The sequence below is a fragment of the Callithrix jacchus genome, chromosome X (genome assembly GCF_049354715.1).
Source record: "Callithrix jacchus isolate 240 chromosome X, calJac240_pri, whole genome shotgun sequence".
Lineage (NCBI taxonomy): Eukaryota > Metazoa > Chordata > Mammalia > Primates > Cebidae > Callithrix > Callithrix jacchus.
The window spans coordinates 54261909-54275890 of NC_133524.1; the positions used below are offsets into that span (position 1 = coordinate 54261909).

The window sequence follows — 13982 nt, forward strand, 5'->3', positions numbered from 1 at the left end:
TGCCAACCTCTTCAGCTTCCTCCCTGACATTTGCCACCTTACTGCAGCCTGTACTCCAGCTCAACCCAGGGCTTGTAGCTCCACTCACACACCAGGTTACTTTATGGCTTTCGTTTGCTCATGCTGCTCCTTTTGCTTGGAATGCTTTATTCCAACTCATCCTCTGCCTTCTTTGCCTGGTGAAGGCTCTTCAAACTTAATCCAGGCATTACTTCCTACCAGAAGCATTTCCTACCACTCAAACTGGGTTGGGTCTCCTTCTTTCATGCTCCTATAGCACCTCAAACTTATTTGTAATATAGTATTCATCCTACAGTGATGCATGTGGGTTTCCAAGTCTCTATACTAAATTACATGCTCCCTGAAGATGAAGCTCTCCAATGGCATGCACCAGGTCTAAGAGGCTTTGATAAACAACTGTATAACTGAACAATTGATGTTGAACTGGCATGGATGATACTCTAGCACCTTCCAACAATTTTGTGTCATAGATTTGGTTGTATCTCCACTACAGTTTAAGGCCCACCACCCCTATTGACTCAGCCATCTCCCTATGTCTCTCAACCACCAGCTCTCTCATGAAGCCAACTCAATTTCTTGAGTTGGGATTTCTTGAGTCAGGATAAGGTAAGGTCCTTTGACAGTTTCTTGCCCCAGTTTGGAATACTGCCCCCAATTCCTCAAAGGTTTACTTTCCCTGTACTTCTTTGAGATTCTAGGCCCGGTTGGGCAAATTTTGACTGGGAAAAATTCAACTACATTTGCTGATCACCTGAGTGCAGACATTGAAATACACATATTATATATAATTATATATATTATGGGCCGGGCGCGGTGGCTCACGCCTATAATCCCAGCACTTTGGGAGGCCGAGGCGGGTGGATCACGAGGTCGAGATCGAGACCATCCTGGTCAACAAGGTGAAACCCCGTCTCCACTAAAAATACAAAAATTAGCTGGGCATGGTGGCGCGTGCCTATCATCCCAGCTACTCGGGAGGGTGAGGCAGGAGAATTGCTTGAACCCAGAAGGCGAAGGTTACAGTGAGCCGATATCGTGCCATTGCACTCCAGTCTGGGTAACAACAGCGAAAACTGTCTCAAAAAAAAAAAAAATATATATATATATACGTATATATATATACGTATATATATAATGAATATGTGTGTATATATGTATACATATATACACACATATTTTAGTTCAAAGACAGACAGAAATAAGAATTTTCTTTAAAGGCACTAGCTAAGCCACCAGTGGCTCATGCCTGTAATCCCAGCACTTTGGGAAGGCGAGGCCGGTGGATCACAAGGTCAGGAGTTCGAGACCAGCCCAGCCAAGATGGTGAAACCCCATTGCTACTAAAAACACAAAAACTAGCTGTGCTTAGTGGCAGGTGCCTGTAATCCTAGATACTTGGGAGGCTGAGGCAGAATCACTTGAAGCCGGGAGGCGGAGGTTGCAGTGAGCCAAGATTACGCCACTGCACTCTAGCCTATGTGACGGAGCAAGACTCTGTCTCATAAATAAATAAAAAATAAAAGCACTAATAATAATTCCTCCCAAGAATCCTGTGCATTAGGGATATCTTCATTTCATAGATGACAAAACTGAGGCAAGGAAAAGCAACCAGTTTAAGATCACATAGGAAGCAGAGCTGGAATGGAATCACTGGTCTTCTCACCTCCCAGGCACATCCTTTTTCCACCACAGCCCATTGTCTCCAGATTGGGCCAGGTTCTGGAAAGCCTTCAGAGCCAGAGGGTGTAATAAGCAGTTGGAATTCAAGTGTGCTTAAGCAGGAGGGGCTGATGAAAACAGAACTTTGGGGAGATACTCCTGAAAGGTTGTAAATGACAGAATACAGTGTGAGGGAGGCTACTGGACTCCTGACAAGGAAAACATAAAATGGGTACTGTAACTCTCATTACAGTCATAGGTGAGTGCTGGCCTTACAATGGGGTCCCATGGAAAAGGAGAGGGCATGAGGTTAACTATTTTGAGTTAAAAAGCTGAAGGGGATACAGGAGTCCATCTTGTCTCTTGGGTTGAGTGGCTGACCTCTTGGTCTGCCTCCTGGAAATGGCCTGAGATTTCTGCCTTTTATGGGATGTAGGAGTCCAGGAAAAAAGGTCAAAGTTGACTGGACAGTTGGGTGAAGGCTTCCTTAGGAAAGTGACATTCGATGGGACACTAGATGAGATGGTGCCCTCCCCATCCTTCCTTCAGCAGCTTCCTCACTAGCCTCCCTGGCTTCAGTCTCCCCCTCTTCACTCACCTCCAAATTGATCCTTTTTAAAAGCTGCATCATGTAATTTTCTGCTTAAAACTCTTTAAAGGTTATTTGCCATCCTTGGGATAAAATAAGGTCTTTTGACAAACATCAAATTTACATATCCTCCATAATCTAGAATTCTGAAGTATTATGCCTAAAAACTAACAATTATGATTATATGCCTTCTTAAACTACATATTCCCTCTTGGGGATTGTGCTGACATTCCCCCAGGTGAGTCCCAGCAGCAGTTTATGATATTGTTGGCCTTTATCTATACACACACACCCCAACCTGTTTTTATTCATGCTGTTGCTTCATCTCTGATTACTCTCCCATTGTTCTTAGCCAGACCAACTAATTGCCTTTCATCTTTCAGCTCAGGCATCACCCAGTTGGAAGGCTTCCCCAATATTCTTGCTTCTCTAGGGTGGATTCCCTGCTCATCTCTATCAATGCGCTGTACCAATATGATGCTCCTCTCCTCCATTCAACTGACTGGAGGGCAAGTGCCATTTCAGTTAAGTTGGTGTGTATGGAGTCTTGATGAAGGAGCCTGTGTAACTGAGGCAAGGGAAACAACATGAGATAGCAAAAATGGGGAGCTGTACTCAGGACAAATTAGGGCTAGAGGATTCAGCCTGGGAATTAACAGCACCCAGAAACTTTAGGGACAACCAAGCTTCTAGAGGGCTTCATAGCTAAGATAATTCTATCTTGCAAATGTAGAAACTGAGATCCAGATAAGCAGTTTCTCCCAAATTACTTGGTTAGTCATTGAGAAGGAGGGCTCTTAGCCACAAGTCCTGTGCACTTTTCCACTCCATACTGGAGAAGAGGAAGACTGAAGTTGGGTACCTTGTTTCCCTCCCAATTTTGAGACAGGAGCCTCTGAACTGCTGGCACCTCCTGCCTAGACAGAGTAAGGTGACCAAGATTCTAGCTTATCCTCTAATTTGAGGCTGGTAAAAACAAAGCACAAAACAGTGCTTTGTCCCTTGACTGAGGAAGATGGGGTAGGAATTGGTGACAAAAATAACCCAGCCCATCATTCCTGCAAAGGCTCTAAAATCCTTCTTTCCTATTTCCTTCCCACCAGGAAATAAAGTTCTCCATGCTGCAGACATGAACACTATCAAAACCCCACCTACTACTGAGACAGACTGTGAGAACTGGAGGTCATTTAACCAGTAGGTGCCAAAACCAGACAGCCTCACTCCAGACCCAGAGAAGCAGAATCTCCAGAGGAAGTAATCTTGATTGGGTTCAAAATACTTTAATAGGTAACCCACAGACAGTTAGCAGTCTTCCCTGGCTCACACACAGAATCAGGGTGGTGGTGAATTTGAAACTAAGGCTCCCAAGATCACTCTGGGAGCTCTCCTTAGGAGATAACTCTCAATTCTGCACCTTGCAAACAACAGGGGCTTAATAAAGATCTGTTGAGTGCTTGAGCCTCAAACAATTTTCTAACATGGTGAAGGGAAAGAACATGAGTTTTGGAATCAGGCAGATCCTGCTGCAGAAGACCTGGCACACTTCAGTCTCCTTAACTGTAAAACAGGGCAAATTACTTCATGGGGTTTTCAGTGAGAATTAAATGAGATATCCTAAGTAAAATCTCTAGCCCATGCCTGGCACCCAAAAGGCACTTAGTAAATGGTAGTGGTTATCAGTGAGAAGTGGTGGAACAGTGATAAGAATATACATTCTGGAACCAAGTTGGTCCCAGAATTTTCATGTATGATACAGGAAGGTTACTGTTTCTTCACTGGTAGGACGAGGGTGTTGGTGAGGATGAAATTAATCAATAAAGCATGTAGAGCAGTGCCTGGCACAAGAAAACAAGTGCGATAATTGTGAAAACAAGCTCTGATAATTATATTCTAACCCTTGTACTGGCCCTAAGCACAGTAATCAAGTCCAGATTGTACAAGTGGATGGAAGAGATGTCAGAGAAAGGGGAAAAAAAATCCCACACGCACAGAAAGAGGACACATTTGCAAAAGCAGTCTGTGGAAAGCCCTCCCATTGAACTTGTCAGACCCCTTTGAATTATCATACCCTTTCTTTTCTGCTTACTCTGCTTCTGACGATCTACTTCAGATTTGTGAAGTGTGTCCCTCCCAAGGGTGGGAATACCCTTCCCACTTCAAGCACAAGACTGAGCACCAGGGAAATGGCCACTGATAACCTGCTGAGGGACAAAGGAATACAAGGAGAAGGCGGCACTCCCGGACCCTGTACCACACCACCACCCCACCACGAAAAAAAGAATGCCAAGCAAAGCAATTGCCAAGATAAATCACTTTTATCTCTATAGGAAAGGGAGGATCTAAAAAAAATATAAATTACATTAGTAACACAACATAAGAAAAAGACAGGGGCAAAACAACAAATAAGTCTGAATGATGTTACTCTAACCTATTTATAAAAAGGCCCTGCATCAGAAATTCACAATCCTACCCACTTCTAAAAATATATTTAGACATGTACAGAAGCGGTGGGCTTGTTTTTAAATTGTTTGCTTTTTTTGTAAAAATATATTAAAGGTGAATAGAAATCCTCTCTCCCTTCCCTCTATCCAGCCCCCAGCTGGGGATTGGAGATCAGGGGTGACTATCTCGAGGTGTTCTAAACTTGGATTACTAACACTCCCAACCCCTCCCCAACTCACTTCACTTAGAACCTGAAACATTAAAAAACAAACAACAACAACAACAAAAAAAAAAAAAAAAACAAAAAGACATCAGCCTCTTTGGAAAAGCATAACTCTGGGTAAACTTGCTTTTCATTGGAAACACAAAGTAACAAACAGGAGGCTCCACAAACCCAACTAAGCTAAATGAAACCCAGTCAAATGGAGGCTGGGTTTCAGCTCCACAGAAAACTTCTAACAAAGAAACAGAGGGAAAAGGTCGGAATCAGGGGGATTTGCTAGCAATTAGCTGCCTTTGAAAGATCAAGAGGGGGTGTTAATGGACAAAAGGGCTGGGGACCTGATCTTGGTTACAGCAGTCACCGCACAGTCAGGCAGTTGCCTACAGAGGGACAGAGGCTTCTCCTGCCCTCCCCTCACTACCCTCTTCTGCCTTGAAATCCCCAAAATAAGCAAAGCTGGGTAGAAACAGAGGGGAGGGGAGTAGGGACTTACGTGCTAGGGGGGAGGTAGCCAGGCTTTTTGCCTTTGGTGTGACTAGATGGAGAACTGCTTGGCCCCTGGGGTCCCCAAGGTAGAGAAAGCAAATGGGCTAAAGGAACCCGATTCCGAGTAAGGAAGGTAGTGGCAGGGCTATGGAGAAAAGAAAAGACAACTGGAAATACAAAGATGACGAAGGAAGCCTCACAAATTCCCTGTGGCCTGCATGGTAGCTGTTAAATTCCCCAGAGGCACTGGGCAAGCTGGGGTGAGGTTGGAGTGGGTGGTACAGGTGGAGAGGGCAAGGGTACACTCCACTTGGGCAGTGCCAAATGGAGGTGGGGGGGATGTTCTCCATCGAGTCCAGATTGCCAGTGAGGCAAGGCAAGTGGGAGGTGGGGGCACTGTCTGGACAATGGAGACAATCCACAAAGTAAAGACATGGGAGGGGAGGATCAGATGGATGGTCTGCTTCTTCACAGATGGGTGTCTCTTCTCCTCTACTTGGGCTTATGAATGGCTGTCTGAACTCTGCTTGAAAGATCACCTGTTGTCTGGAAGGGCAAAGGCCCAGGAGTGAAGATGTAAGTCCTGAGGTCTTCTTCAGACCAAGACCTCAGGTAGAGAAAGAAGCATGAAAGTTCCCAATGGAGGACCCAGGTGTGGACTGTCCCGCCACACCCTCCATAATGTCCAGGCTGTGCTCTGTGGTATAGGTGGGGCAAGCAGGCTGTTGGGCCAGGGTTATCTGCTTCAATAGCAGGTGCTTTCAGGTTTCTGAGAAATGGTTTTCCACCTGCCAGGGCCAGCCACAGCCACAGCCACATGCATAATGTTCTACATTTCAAAATCCAGGCAAATGCCTAGAGCTTACCCTAAAACAAGTGGCCTCATGTAGGCAGCTAAAAGTAGCTTCCTCCAATAGGCTACAAAGCCATGGTCCAAGGCTTGGTCGTCTGACCTCTCCCTACCTTGACAAGAGGGAGGAATCACCTTTCTTCCCAAGGATAAGTGAAGTCAGCATTTCTAGGCCACTTCTGGAAATGGCCCACAATGGGGCAGGAAGAAGGCTCTGGGCCTTCCTCTTTATTTCCATGAAGTATTTGGCAAGAGGAGGCAGAGACCACAGCCTTCTTCCATGAGCAAATGTGGAGGTGGGGCATATCCAATGGACTGGGGAAACAGGGCAAGCAGAATGGGTGGAGGTGGGCAGGCTTCTGGATATAGGGCTAGAGTTGCAGAAAGTGTCAAGCACTGGGCCTCCCACTTCATGGCTCAGGCTTCTTCACGCCTCTCCTCATCCTGCCTTCCAGCTCTAGGGGGCATCAACAGTAAAGGACAGACAAGGCAGGTGAAAGGGGAGTGGTTTGGACAAGTAGAAAACAGGATTCTAGTCAACTGGAAACCTCTCCCATTTACCTGCTACTCAGAGGTATGGAGAAGGCAGGCAGGATGCTCTAGTGAAAGTGGGGAAAGGAGCTAGGAGTCGGTGGAGGGGTCCATGCCTTTGGTAAGTCCCAAAAAAGCAGGACAATACACCTCAGCACCTTGTCTGGGGCAGACAGGATCCAGGAGTGCCCCGAGAGTTGACAATGGAGAAGGCAATGGGGGTGAAGGGGTGAGGGGTAGGACACAGGAGGGCTCACAGAAGTAGTTTGCCATTTCTGTGGATTTTGAGGATACGTCCAAGTCTCTGCTTTGCTGTGGCCAGGCCCTTTTTGGGACGCTTTCCTGTGGGGGGAGAGAAAAGTAAGCAAGGGCTATGGCAAGGGCTTTAACACCAAATCTGGCACCAAGTGCTACCCTCCTTAACTACTTCCATCCGACACCATATGCTTTGACTCTTCCTCCTATGACCTCCTGTAGCAGAAACAGACCCCCTGATTACAGTTTGTCTGGTTCTTCTCCATTGATTCCTCTGGTCCCAATCATTTTCCTTCCAATATTCTGCAAGGAGGTGAATGTACTTCCACACCCTCTTATCCTACCCACAAGGACTGGTTAGTGATTAGAGCTCAGTGTTCCTGAAGTTACCATCCTTATGGCCTTGCTTCATTAGAAACTCTCATCTTCACCAGCCTTCAACACACCAACCTCCGTGCCCTTAAGCAATATACTCTAGGGACTGGGCTTTGAGGACCAAAGTGAGGGAAAGGAAGGCTTGATCCCCTAACTCTCTTGTCTCTGTCTCCCCACATTAAATCCCCTCCCATGTCCTATTTGACTGCCTCCATATTTGATCAGTTCATCTCCTCCCTCTCCATTTCCTCTGGCAGAGCCCCAATTGCTCTTCCTGCCTGCCTGAACTTGTGCCTCCTCCCTAGAGCTCACATCTCTAGCCCACCCTCTACCTCCTTCTGGCCACCAGAAGCATGTTTCTAAACTAAAAACTGATCTTATCTCTACTTCAAATCAGTATCTCTCCATGGCCAATAAGATAAAATCCAAGCACCTGAGGTTGGCCTTCAGTGTCCCTCCCCGGTATTGTCATCTACTAGAGCATTTAGGATTTGAGGCAGGTGGCTCTAAGATCCTTTGGTTCTACAACAATATGGCTGTTGTACCTTGTCCTGCCTGATTGCTCTGGGAGCCAACTGAAGGGCGCCGCTGTGTCAAGAAGACACCGGGGGCCATAGGCGTGGTGCTGCGGTTTGCCTGGGCCATGCCAAAGGCATTGGGACGAGCGGTATATTCATGGTCAGCAAGACTTCCTGAAAGGGCCTCTTGTTTAGGCTCAGGAGGAGGCAGGGGTGAGGAGGAGGTGACAAGCTGTGGTGTGGCAGCCACAGTGAGGGCTGGTACTGTCAGATTAAGATTGGAGTCTTGAGGGCGAGGCTGTTCCACCTCCTTCAGCAAAGGCTTCTTCTTGATGTATTTCTTCTTTTGGGCCTTCTGTAGCTCCTGAAACACAAGCCAAGTAGGAGGAGAGATTCAGGAGAGAAGAAAAGAAGAAAAGTTCCCAGAAAAGGAACTAACTAGACAATGGCCAATATGGTTGTGCAACCTGCCACCCTCTCCTACCTACACCAAGTCTAGTCTGGATGTAAACACAAGACGTAACAGGCCTTCCGATACTTGAGATCATCTATTTGCTACCATCCATCCTTAAGTCACCAGTGTCACTTATTAATACAGTAGCAAGCGAGCTGTAAATGAATTTGAGACTAGGATTTTGGTTCTAGTGTTGCTACTTATGAGGCAGACCTTGGACATGTCTAATAATAATGACTAAATTTACACCAGCGGCTGAGGCACTCTATGTACTTTATCTCATTTAATCCTTGTAACAGCCCTAAGAAGGAAAAAAAAAATCCTAATTTTACATATGAGAAAATGGAGGTACAGGGATATTAAGTAACTTGAGCCCAAAGCCTTTCAGCAGAAAAGTAGCTTGATCCATCCAGTATTTAATCAGATCTAGAGACACCTTGCCAACTTAAAATGGGAAATTTGAGCATAGAAAGATTATCAGCTTTGAAATGAGATAAAGCTGAGTTCAAATCCAGGCTTATGCTCCCTAAATTGGATGACTATGGTCAAAGTGACTAACCTTTCTGAATCTTAGCTGCCTCATCTATAAAACAGGTAAAATAATATCTGCTTTTTAGGGTTTTTGAAAAGATTAATTGATGAAATAAAAATATACAGATATTCAGTAAGTGGTTAATTATTATTCTATCTTCATCTCTTATACTGGCTTGTCTTCCTCTTGCTGGTCTTTTTCTTTTAACAGAGGCTTGACAATCCTCCGGGTCACTGGGTCTAAAAACCTCACTTTGGTTCAGGTGAGGTCTTCCTAAGGGAAGAAGAAAAAAAAAGGCCAGGCGTGGTGGCTCACGCCTGTAATCCCAGCACTTTGGGAGGCTGAGGCAGGCAGATCACAAGGTCAAGAGATCGAGACCATCCTGGCCAACATGGTGAAACCCTGTCTCTACTAAAAATACAAAAAATAGCTGAGCATGGTGGCATGTGCCTGTGGTCCCAGCTCCTCTGGAGGCTGAGGCGGAAGAATTGCTTGAATCCAGGAGACAGAGGTTGCAGTGAGCCGAGATTGTGCCACTGCACCCCAGCCTGGTGATAGAGCAAGACTCCATCTCAAAATAAAATAAAATAAAATAAAAACCTCACTTTGGGATGGGAATGACAAATAAGGAGTTACGTCACTTCTCTCAATACCTTGTATTTCAACCATCCACTGCCCTATAGATCTACTATCCACTGCATAGTGGGTACCTGTATAGTGGGCATCTGGAGCCCTGAGAAACTGGAAAGGTGGCATTGAGAGCATGTAAATAACTTCACCTTCTGAAATGCTACACAGCCACACAAACCAACTCAGTGATTCCATTTCTTTGCCTTCTTTTGGCAACACAAGCCTACTCCTACCTTCAGAAGATCTGACAGGCTGTGGCTACCACAGGTATTTCTGGGGGGCAAGAATAACAATATTAGTAATACATGCCAACCACTCTTCTGTTATTACTTACTTAATACTAGTAAGAACCAAAGAAGTAAGAATTATAATCCCTTATAATTCTTAGGGGACTATGAGTATTGCAGTACAGTATGGCTGTACAAAGGGTGTGCATTAGGGGCTGGCAGGAGGTCAGGGAGATGACCAGAGACCAAATCAAGAGGGCTTTGTGGGCTATACCAAGGAATTCCTTTCTCCTAGAATGCCTCCCTGGCCCCTACCAGAAGCTCAGCTTGCAAAACCCCTCCCCAATTTCAAAACCTTTTTTTTTTTTTTGAGATGAAGTTTTGCTCTGTTGCCAAACTGGAGTGCAGTGGCACAATCTGGGCTCACGGCAACCTCCACTGCCTGGGTTCAAGGGATTCCCCTGCCTCAGCCTCCTGAATAGCTGAGCACAGGCACACGCCAGCACACTTGACTAATTTTTTTTTTTTTTTTTTGTATTTTAGTAGTGACAGGGTTTCACCATGTTGGCCACGATGGTCTCTATCGCCTCACCTCGTGATCTGCCCGCCTCGGCCTCCCAAAGTGCTGGGATTACAGGTGTGAGTCACTGCGCCCAGCCTCAAAACCTCTTCTTTGAGGTAATTTCTCATCATCCCAAACAGAATTAAGCTACTTAAAAGGCATTAAAAGGCACTAAGAATAATTTCCTCACCTTTACTTAATTTATGTTTATATAAAACAGTAGAACCCCCTTTTTTTAAATTATAGCTTACACTGTATTGGGATATACATAAGAGAGAGAAGTTCTGGTCAAAGAAGATTGCCAGGCCTGCTTGGACTCTGTTGGTTCAACTGAGACATTTCTAAGCAACTCTACTGCTCCATAGGACATCATATGAAAAACATCATTCTATTAAATATTAAATAGGATATAATGACTGAACTACATAAACATTTATTTAAATAGAAAGGAACACGAAGTTTGAAGTTAGAAGATATGAGTTTGAATCTTGTCTCCTCTATTTACTGGCTGTATTATCCTGGACTAGTCACTGAACGAGAGCCTCATTTTCTTCACCTGCAAATGATGAAAATACCACCTGTTGAACAGGGCTACTGGGCAGATTACATTACACATTGTACACGAGTGCACCTAGCATAAAGCAGATGCTTAATAGTGCTCTAGGCTATAGGATACAGCATTAGGAGATAATGGGATATTGATAACAAGAGAATCAGGAAATTCACCTCCAAAGGCTCCTAAGCACATTACACAGATTTAAAAAGTTTTAACTGTAATGCTAGGAGGTGAACTTGATTCTAGTGAAGATCACTCTTTAAGACAAAAAAAAAATTGGTGGGTAAAGATTAAGATATTATTTCATAAAGAGGACAAGAAAAAATTCTAATCAACCAAATTCCAGTATTGGTGGGTGGCTGACAACTTGAGTGTACTCAGCTGAGTCACCCCCTCAGGGCTTCATATGAGAGCAAAGGATGGATCTGGTCCTTCTCATCTGAGAAATATTTACATACCAAGAAAGGTAGTGATATCTGCAAGGGTTTTCTCTGGCCTAATATTTTCTTTCAGCCTAAATCATGTCAACTGTGTAACCTGTGGAAGTGGCTTGTCATTGAGTTGGGATAAGAGGAATTTAAGAGGGGATTGGGGCTAGGATACTGCCAAGGATAAAGATCAATGGTTACCTTTGCCCACTGAGACAAAGGTGGGATCCTATCAGCCTGCAGGTCTAAATGTTGAGGCTCTAAGTCAAACTGCTTTCAGTCACAGGGTCATTACCTGGGGTATCAACACCTACCTGCTGGGCCAGCTTTGCAGCTGCTGCAGCCAAACCTGTCTCAATAGAGGCTACCCGGGTCCCCTCACGCACAGGACGGTCTTGCTTCGGCAGAGTTGGGGTCACACGGGCTGCAGGGGAAACAGGATGAGAAGGTGTCACTAAGACATTTATCTGAATGCTAGCCATATTCCCTATCTCCAAGGTCTCCAAAGGTGGTCTCATTGGTCTTCCTGCTTCTAACATTTTATGAAGCCAGATTTTGCCATCACATAAGAAGCTAATTTGCAAATGCTCAAAGCACACATTGATTAAAGGATAAAAGTGAACCTCGAAGAAGAAAAAAAGAAAAAAGAAAAGTGAATTTCCCTTGGTTGGGCATGATGGTTCATGCCCGTAATCCCAATGCTCTGGGAGGCTGGGGTGGGGCCCTGTCACTACAAAAAATTAAAAAGTTAGCCAGGTGTGGTGGCATGCACCTGTGGTCCTAGCTACTTGGGAGGCTGAAGTGGGAAGACTGCTTAAGCCCAGGAGTTTGAGGTTACAGTGAGCTACAATTGCACCACTGTACTCTGGCCTGGGCAACAGAGAGAGAATCTGTCTCCAAAAATAAAAAAATAGGCCGGGCGCGGTGGCTCAAGCCTGTAATCCCAGCACTTTGGGAGGCCGAGGCAAGTGGATCACAAGGTCAAGAGATCAAGACCATCCTGGTCAACATGGTGAAACCCCGTCTCTACTAAAAATACAAAAAATTAGCCGGGCATGGTGGCACGTGCCTGTAATCCTAGCTACTCAGGAGGCTGAGGTTGTGGTGAGCCGAGATCGCGCCATTGCACTCCAGCCTGGGTAACAAGAGCGAAACTCCGTCTAAAAAAAATTAAAAAATAAGCCAGGCCAGGTGCAGTGGCTCACACCTGTAATCCCAGCACTTTGGGAGGTTGAAGCAGGTGGATCACTTGAGGCCAGGAGTTTGAGACCAGCCTGGCCAACATGGCGAATCTCATCTCTACTAAAAATATAAAAATTAGTCAAGCACGGTGGTACACACCTGTAGTCCCAGCTACTCAGGAGGCTGAGGCATGCAAATTGCTTGAGCCTGGGAGGCAGAGGTTGCAATGAGCCAAGATTGCATCACTGCACTCCAGCCTGGGCAACAGAGCAAAACTCTGTCTCAAAAAAATAAAATAAAATAAATCAAAAATAAAAATAAAAAATTTTGGGAGGCTGAGGCAGACAGATCATGAGGTCAAGAGATAGAGACCATCCTGGCCAACATGGTGAAACCCCATCTCCACTAAAGAAATACAAAAATTAACTGGGTGTGGTGGCGTGTGCCTGTAGTCCCAGCTACTTGGGAGGCTGAGGCAGGAGTATCGGTTTAACCCAGGAGGTGGAGATTGCAGTGAGCCAAGATTGCACCACTGCACACTCCAGTCTCAAAAAAAAAAAAAAAGAAGTTAATCTCCCTGAATTGGCATTTAAGGTTGTCCCATATTCTGCTTCTGGCCCACTTACCTCTCCAATCTTATTTCCGCATCCATTTTCTCAGCTTCTCCAGACAGATGGCTTCCTTATTACATCTCCAGAGTTTCTACAACTCATCCTCTCTCCCTGTGCTTTCATCCTCACCATCCACACTTCTAGAGTACTATTTTCCTTTTTGTCTGCCTATTCAAAACCCACCCATTCTTTAAGGTAAGCTAAAATCAGTCTCCTACACAAAACCTCTTTGGTTCCATTGATCTCTTTTTCCTCTGAACTTATGATCTATACAAATTACTTGATACATAGCACATACCACCTTGTCTCATTCTCTAATGCTGATGTGTGTTATTCTGTCTACCAATCAAGCTATGAGTTCCTGAAGACGACCACCTTCTTGCATGACTAATGCCTTGCCAACTTGAAATAAAAAATACTCAATCCACCATTTCAAAAGGAAGTATATTTCAGGATAACCAAACAGCCCCGAATGATGAGAGACAGCTCTTCTGCACAGAAGAATACCAGCTACTAAATGTAGAAGGAATGACAGAATTAGAAAATCACAACTGTGAAAGTCCTAATGAAACAACTGCCTCTAGGGAATTGGATATTCACACAGCACCAAAATATTACCTCACAGATTACCTGCTTATTTCAAGAAGAAAACACTTATAATAATGAAATCAAGAGATTACCACTTTAAGTATGAACTTTACTGTCACTAATAGTGAGAAAGCACAACACAACTTCATCTGCCTCTTGATGAGAAGCAATAGGAAATTCATACCACCTGATAAGTAGTTTTGTTGAAGAGCTAAAATCAAGCAAGCCATTCATATTACTTCCAGTATTTAGGAAGCACAGGG

The 13982-nt window shown here is 44.8% G+C and overlaps 1 protein-coding gene across 8 annotated transcripts in view; it reads right to left on the minus strand.

Moving 5' to 3' along the window:
• Positions 1 to 4565: 4565 nt before the first annotated feature.
• Positions 4566 to 13982, minus strand: part of PHF8 (PHD finger protein 8) — a 108223-nt gene continuing 98806 nt past the window's right edge. For all 8 annotated transcript variants that reach the window (XM_035287573.3, XM_035287572.3, XM_035287569.3 and 5 more), the window contains 3 exons: positions 11653 to 11762; positions 7977 to 8313; positions 4566 to 7143 (listed from right to left, as the gene is read on the minus strand). In XM_035287573.3, the coding sequence (XP_035143464.1) occupies positions 7055 to 7143; positions 7977 to 8313; positions 11653 to 11762 (536 nt within the window). In that variant the 3' untranslated portion in view covers positions 4566 to 7054. The remainder of the gene's footprint in view (positions 7144 to 7976; positions 8314 to 11652; positions 11763 to 13982) is intronic.